The sequence below is a fragment of the Leuciscus leuciscus genome (assembly GCF_965113295.1).
Source record: "Leuciscus leuciscus genome assembly, chromosome: 18".
Classification (NCBI taxonomy): domain Eukaryota; kingdom Metazoa; phylum Chordata; class Actinopteri; order Cypriniformes; family Leuciscidae; genus Leuciscus; species Leuciscus leuciscus.
The window spans coordinates 35,603,217-35,611,786 of NC_138742.1; the positions used below are offsets into that span (position 1 = coordinate 35,603,217).

The following is an 8,570-nucleotide window of genomic DNA, read 5'->3' on the forward strand; positions in this document are numbered from 1 at the left end:
TTCTTTCTAACTAATCTTTCTTTTTTCTTTTTCTTACTTTTCTTTCTTTCTTTCTAACTAATCTTTTCTTTCTTTCTTTCTAACTAATCTTTTTCTTTCTTTCTTTCTTTCTTTCTTTCTTTCTTTCTTTCTTTCTTTCTTTCTAACTAATCTTTTTACTTTCTTTCTTTCTTTCTTTCTTTCTTCCCAACTATTATTTCTTTCTAACTAATCTATCAATCTAACTTTAACCTACTTTAAACTTCTAACTTCTTTAAACTTCTTCAAACTCTCTGGTCAGGCTTTCTCAAGCCAACTTAAAGTTTGTCTCAACAAACTTTTTTTTCTAGTTTGTTTTACAGCTATAAAGGTGATGGTGATCATCAGACACCTGTTGCAAAGAGGGCCAAGACAAACATTCAGACAAGCAACAAGCAGTCTACTCTGTCATGGAAAACAGAGACTGACATTGATATGGTTCCACAGACTCTGAGATTCCTGCCTGCACGGGAACCTGGACCACAGCTGAGTCCTGCTGATGCACACACTCCTCTGAGTCTCTTCAAAATGTTTTTTTCTGAGAATGCAGTGTCAACTCTGTGCTACAACACCAATGCTCAAGCTGCTGGTGCAATTGCAAAAGGCCGCAAATATAAATGGACTGATGTCAGCATCAGCGAGATGTACAGATACATTGGGCTGCTTTTTTACATGGCCATGGTGAAGATGAGCTCCATCAGCGACTACTGGCGGCAAGACAGTCTTTTCTCTTTGCCTTTTCCTGCCACAATCATGTCCCGGGACAGATACCGCACCATTTCATGGAATGTGCACATGAGTCACCCAGATGCAGATAAAGAGAATGACAGAAAGAGGGGCACACCTGAACATGACCGGCTTTTCAGGGTCAAACCTCTCATGGACACCATACGTCATGTTTGTAAAGCCATCTATCATCCTAAAATAAACTTAGCTGTCGATGAGAGAATGGTGGCATGCAAAGCACACACAGGTATGACGCAGTACATGAAAGCCAAACCAACCAGATGGGGTTTCAAGTTGTTTGTTCTTGCAGACTCATCAAATGGATACACTTTGGACTTTTCTGTGTACACAGGAAAGAACAACTTTCCTTCAGGCCATGGACTGTCACATGATGCTGTAACATCTCTTTTGGATTGTAAAGTTTTAGGCTCTGGGTACCATGTGTACATGGACAATTTCTACACAAGCCCAAAGCTCCTCAAAGACCTGTTTGCAATGAAGTTTGGTGCATGTGGGACTTACAGGGACAACAGGAAGGATTGCCCACGTGATGCAACTAATTCACTCTCTAAAAAATCTGCCAGAGGATCCATCAGGTGGATTCGGGATGGCCCTCTTGTATTTGTGAAGTGGATGGACACACGAGAGGTGTCTGTCTGTTCCACCATTCAATCTGCTTATACAGGAGACACTGCGCAGAGGAGGGTGAAAACACAAGATGCATGGAGGACAAAGACATTTCCATGTCCTGCACCTGTGACTGAATACAACAAGCACATGGGGGGTGTGGACCTGTCCGATCAGCTCTTACAGTGCTACACTGCACAACACAAAACAATGAAGTGGTACAGAAAGATCTTTCTACACTTCTTGGACATTGCTGCCACCAATGCTTTCCTTATCCACAAAGAGCTATGTGGTAACATGACCCATAAACAGTTCATGGAACAGCTTATTGCGGAGCTCTGTGGTGTGTCACAGAAAGTAGCACCAAAACAAACCAGTAGTGACCATGTGCCGGTTCCAGGAGCTGAGCTGGGCTCAGATGCAAAGAACATTTGCACAGTTGGTCGCAAGATCTGTGTGCTTTGCAAAGGACAGCTTGGTAAAAGGCAGGACACACCTTGGAAATGCCAGGCATGTAATGTTCACTTGTGTCTTCAGTTAAACAGGAACTGTTTTCAAGAATGGCACAAAGACATGTAACTATATTCTATCTGCCTTTATTTTAGTTTATTTTGCTCATTTTGCATTATTTTGCTTTATTTTGCTTAGAGCCCGCATCAACGGGGCATAAGCATTTACTGTGAGATACCTGCAAATTTAAAACATTTAGTTCCTCCTCATAGAGGAATTACAATAAAACAGTGAAAAACAAAACCTTTGAATCTCCTCTACTTTGTTCAGGCTGCCTCTCTTGATGGCCCATTAGTCATTGGGGGAGTGTCTGTCACACCCCTGGTCTGAATCTCATTAATATTGATGAGCGATTACCCCTCCCACGCATAAACCTCTTCTGACAAAAAAAACTGTTTTACAATGTTTAAATCAATGTATTGTTTTAAGAGAACGATCAGGCAGGATGAATTTCACATCATTTTGAAGCCAGAAGTAGAAAGACAACATACATTAGTCAAGAGGCTTGTGGGCACATATTTAGAATGTGTTTTGTGGCCTTATTTCAGCAACTTTCTTTTTCTTTTTTTTTATATAACCACGCATAAACATTATTCTCTTAAAAATACAAAGATTTACAAGCATGTTGATCAGATATTATGCTAGCCCTGTTTGTGTTATATAGAGTGAATTTACACTTTTGCCATTAACATGTTTATAAATAACTGAAAAAAACAACAAATGTCAGAGCATGTCAGATCACCTCCAGGGCCCAGAAAACAGCTCAGACCTCAGAGGGTTAAACGATGCCTATGGTTGGCCAGTGGACCTTCGTTGAATAGGTTCTGTGTGGTCTACCAAGGCCTTGTAGCATTCATTGCTTAAATAATAATTTTTTTTAAAAAGGCCTGGGTTTCATGTGCTCGTCTAGTCTTACCTTGTCTTCTATGTGGCATTAGCAGCCATTGTGGCTCATCGAGGCCTCGTTTCTGTGGTCAAATATGGCCGGGTGCTCCAATGAGGCTATCTATGTATACACATATATATATATATATATACATATATATATATATATATACATATATATATATATATATATATATATATATATATATATATATATTAGAGGTGGGCATAGATTAATTTTTTTAATCTAGATTAATCTAGATTAATTTTGAAATTAATCTAGATTAATCTAGATTAAAATGGCTCATTTGAATTCTGCCGAAGGCATTCAGAATATGTGTGCTACCCAAATAATGACTATAAAAGTAAGTCTTTGAGAACGGGTTTCTCAAGCCAGGTGGCGCATTAGACCAGGGGCTCATCTCCTGTTTCCAAAATGCATCATAAACTGCTTGAGAAAGCTGTTCTACTCATAGACTGTAAAAGGTTACTACTGTACTGTTACCGTCCGTAGGCAACATTAGGTAGGCCTATGTTATTATCAACTACTATAGGCTATCAATTAGGGATGGGCGATATGGCCTAAAATCTATATTGTGATATACATTGCAGCCTCTTGCGATAACGATTTACAGTATATTATAATAAAACCATTTCAGAACAGATTACACAGACCCATGCTAAACAACTGCTAAATGTATTTTTTTTTAAAGGGTGTATGTAGTTTTGAGAACATATATTGTGCAAAACTGTAAGTATACAACATAATTTTGCAGATAAATAAAATTTAAGTACTCTAGCTGCAGAGACTTAAGTAGGTCTAATGTTTATTATGGCTTGGAGCTTATGAAACCCCAAATTTAAAATTAGAATATTGTCTAACTGATGTCTTTTCAGTTAAAAAGAAACACAACAACGATTCTTAAAATCGAGATGATGTGCTACACCACTAAGCAAGGCTGGATTAGTACCCCCAGGGGCCTGGGCACTGAAGCTCATGGGCCCCTCTCCTACCTGACAACCACACCCTCCAAAGGAAGTTACCTGTGCCTGTCAAACAGGTAGACCTAGGACATATACCGAAATTGTCAAACTGCACTGCATAAATTATAAATTAAATATAGACTAATCCTTATTATAGCAAAAAAAAAAAAAAAAAAAAAACTTTAGTCAACAGCAGTGAGTCATTTTCTCTGTTCTTTTTGTTCTTTGATTAACTTTACTGACAGAAAGCTTTATTGGCTGCTGTCTCTTTAAGACCAGCTGACGGAGACGCGGATCTCGCACGCGCCTCATTCTTTCACAACTCTTGACGTTCATTATAAGACAGCTCTTATGTTATGAAGATACTCGACAAAACGGACATTTTGGCATTATTGTGTGTGTCATTGTAAGTTCAAGCACGAAAGATAACTGTATTCTGGCGTGCTGTCTGTGCGCACGATACTGGCGCGCGCGCGTCTTTCTGTGTCTGTGTGTGTGTGTGTGTGTGTGTGTGTCACAGTCAGACTTTTGTCTTGTCGCACATGAATTGTTTAAAAGCATTTGCATGAATAAGAGATCATATAATGTAATATACACTTTTTTTTTAAATTCTGATTGGATAATTATCAAGATCGAGGCAAAGCCTTGTGTATACTATTTTTATGTAGCAGCGAACGAAAAAAAAAAAAAAAAAAAAACTCCGATCACGGAGGGCCCCTCTCTGCGCAAGGGCCCCTGGGCACGTGCCCAGATTGCCCATATGGTAGATCCGGCCCTGCACTAAGATATATTGGAATGGGAATAATACGCGCGCGCTGGTATTCAGTGATATCATGTTTCGTTTTGAATTTGAGGTGGTCGAACGGATTAGTCGTGTGTTAACTTACCGAACTGTTACCCCACACACTCTGTATATAGTTTGCTGCTGCTCGTCTGACGGCTTAAACCTGAACCAAGTCCAAATAATGGATGTTGCACCGATCTTTTTCACCAGCTTTCACTTTCAGCCGTGTTTACTTAAGATGACGACGAATATGCGTTGCAGCCGGGTTTACCTCGCGGCCGCGGGTAGATTGCGTCATCATAGCTTGTGTAGTATAGAGCCATCTCCCAACCCAACTTGGAGAATAGATTAACGGCGATATTTTTTTTAGCGCGCGATAAGAGTCTCGCGTTAACGCAGCACGTTAACGCCGATAACGGCCCACCACTAATATATATACATATATATATATATATATATATACATATATATATATATATATATATATATATATACACATATATATACACATATATATATATATATATATATATATATTAGTGCTGTCAAAGTTAGCGCGTTAATAACGCGTTAACACAAAATCATATTAACGGCGCTAATTTTTTTAACGGGCGATTAACACAGCGCGTATTTTCTGTTTGACCCGTGGCCCAACCCCTAGTTGAAGAAATGGAGATACACAGTGTTGCCAACTTAGCGACATTGCAGACCCCTTTAGCGATTTTTTCCCTTCAAAAAAGCGCCCAAACCTTATTTAGTTTCTGAGAATCGCCGGTACTGCTCTCCCAGCACACACACTCTCTCTCTCGCGCGTGCGGGCGCGGCAGAGAGGAGCAGCGCTTTAATTCAGTTAAAGACAGATATAATGTTGCTTCTCTAATTTTACATGCAAGTATAGCCGAAATCACAACACAAATATTGTCTTTATCTTATGTGTATTTGATTTCATCAGACGACGGCTCGATTATCAGGATTTTTGTGCAGATTAACGTCTTGGAAGGGAGAGCTGGTTATGTTTATTGGGTCGCGTTTCAGTCACTATTTCATATTCATTCCGTTGTTTGACAAAACAAACAGTAAAATATACCAATGAAAACAGTTTTATTCAGAATTTAGCTTCATTAAAATGGGCACAGAGAGAGACAAACTAATGTAATAATAAATAATAAATGTACATTTAGCATTTTCAGAAGAGCTGCCCTGTCATGCAAAAATCTAAACATGTTTGTGTTAGTAAATTGCTCAGTGCAAAGAAAGAGAAGTAATGGGAACCTGGTATTTCTTTGTTCTTTTTACATGTGTCTAAAAGACATGAACAAGTTCTTTGAAAAACATCTATGACATTTGAAACATGTCTCGTTTTCATGCTCTATGTTGACTATGGTTTCAATAATAAACATACATTTGCATAAAGCATCCATATTTATCCATGCCCATGTTGATTTAGAGTATTACAAACTTGAAAAGTTTTAATTTAAGGTACATTTAGAACAAATAAAAAATGTGCGATGAATTGCGATTAATCGCGAGTTAACTCATGACAATCATGCGATTAATCGTGATTACATTTTTTAATCGATTGACAGCCCTAATATATATATATATATATATATATATATTCTTTTTTTTTTCTTGCATTCTTTCTTGTGGCTCAGGTATTCTCTCAAAAATACAAACATGTACATACATGTTGCTCACATATTATCGTAGCCCTGTTTGTGCTAAATAGAGTGAAAATTATACCTTTGCCATTAATATGTTTATAAGCAACTGAAAAAAGCACAAATGTCAGGGCATGTCAGAACATCTCAAGGACCCCCAAAACACCTTAGACCCCAGAGGGTTGATTGACATTTCAAAATGCGGCAATTGCTGCTGTTTTGCACAATATCCCTTTGTGCTCCCTGGCAGTCATTTCCCGATTACTTTGAAATGCGACTGGTTTATTTTTGCCGCGGTGGGTTTGCCAGGCCGGCTAGTGCTGCAGTAATAGGCATTCTGGTTGACTACCTACTGTATCTAACAAATTTCAGTCTGGATTTAGGCCGCATCATAGCACAGAAACTCGTTTAAATTACAAATGACTTACTTCTAGCTTCTGACCAAGGCTATATCTCTATGCTAGATTTACTTGATCTTAGTGTTGTGTTCAACACTATAGATCATAAAATACTCTTAAATCGATTACAAAATTACACTGGTATTCAGGGCCAGGCATTAAGGTGTTTTAGATCGTATCTATCAGACCGTTACCATTTTGTGTACATAAATGAGGAAAAATCGAAGATAACATCAGTAAATTATGGAATGCCTCAAGGATCTGTGTTAGGCCCTCTGCTATTCTCAATATATATGCTGGCACTTGGTAATATTATAAGAAAACATGGAATTAATTCCCACTGTTATGCCAATGATACTCAGTTATATATTTCAACCAGATGAATTCTCTAAATTCTCTAAGTTGACAGAATGCGTTAAAGTTATAAAATATTGGACGACCTTTAATTTTCTTCTTTTAAATTCAGCTAAGACTGAGGAATTACTTATTGGACCAAAAACCTGTACACAGAATCTCTTAGAACATAATTTGCATTTAGAAGGATGTACTGTAACTCCATCCTCTACAGTTAAAGACCTGGCTGTTATATTAGACAGCAACTTATCTCTCGAAAATCATATTTTAAATTTGACAAAAACAGCCTTTTTCCACCTCAGAAACATCGCTAAGCTTCAGAATATGCTATCTGTTTCTGATGGAGAAAAGTTAGTTCATGCTTTCATGACCTCTAGACTAGATTACTGTAATGCATTAGTAGCTGGTTATCCTGCATCCTCAATAAACAAGCTACAATTAGTCCAAAATTCAGCTGCTAGAGTTCTTACTAGGTCAAGAAAATATGATCATATAACACCAATTTTATTATCTCTACACTGGTTACCTATTAAGTTATCAATATTGCTACTGACCTATAAGGCCCTAAATGGTTCAGCTCCTGTGTATTTAACTAATCCATCACGATGTTTAAGATGACAAAACTCTGGGCATTTGGTAGTACCTAGAATATCTAAGTCCACTATAGGAGGGGGAGCGTTTTCACATTTGGCTCCTACACTCTGGAATAGCCTTCCTGATAATGTTCGGGGCTCAGACTCACTCTCCAAGTTTAAATCAAGATTAAAGACGTATCTCCTCAGCCTAGTATTCTTATAATGCATCTCCTATCATTATACTGTTATATCAGATCAAATGCACATGATTATTCTTGCTTGATGTTATGAACAGCAGCTACGCGAATTATTTTCTACTTGCTGCTCTGTTTTATCTTGGGATGCCCATCCTAAGGTAACTAGAGAGTATGTCAGCTCCAGTTTGGATCCAGCCTGTTATGAAGACTTCAGATGCCCAATACCTATGAAGAGACGTCGCCAACCCCTGCGAAGACTTCAGATGACACAAACTCTGAATCAACATGCACCAATGCTATATTTTCTAAATGTCATAATCATTTGTTATCAAACAAGTATTCAATACTTCAATGAGCTCATTGTATCTGCATTAAATTAATATATTTTTAGCTAACTGTGACTTTGTATATGTACATTTCTGAAATACTTAGACAATTAGCTCTGGTAACAGAACACTCTAAATTGTAATATGGATTTATGCACTTTCTGTAAAGATGTTTTGAAATTATATGTATTGTGAAAGCACTATACAAATAATCGTGAATTGAATCTCTACATGTGCTGTGAGTTTGGGTCACTCACCCTGTGCATTTGAAAAGCAGAACGCGCCAAACATTAGGCTATATTTTTACTCCAATCTCATTTCATAATGTTATAACAAATGAAAACATTTGAAGTAACATATGATAATACATATATGTTTCTCTAGTGCAGTGTACTGAAGTGTTCCTTTTTAATGATTTATCGTTACAACAAACCTGGTGTTCATTATATATTTTTAGTGAATTTTAAATCGCAATTTTAACCAGAAAAATCACAATTAGATGTTCTTCCCCAAATCGTGCAGCCC

General features: G+C 37.7%; 1 protein-coding gene across 2 annotated transcripts in view; it reads left to right on the forward strand.

Moving 5' to 3' along the window:
• Nucleotides 1-2,124, forward strand: part of LOC309480366 (piggyBac transposable element-derived protein 4-like) — a 126,472-nt gene extending 124,348 nt beyond the window's left edge. For both annotated transcript variants that reach the window (XM_082144802.1, XM_082144801.1), the window contains one exon: nt 330-2,124. Coding sequence is in view for 1 of the 2 variants with exons in the window: in XM_082144801.1 (XP_082000927.1) it covers nt 454-1,950 (1,497 nt within the window). In the remaining variant the exon portion in view is untranslated. The remainder of the gene's footprint in view (nt 1-329) is intronic.
• Nucleotides 2,125-8,570: the final 6,446 nt, after the last annotated feature.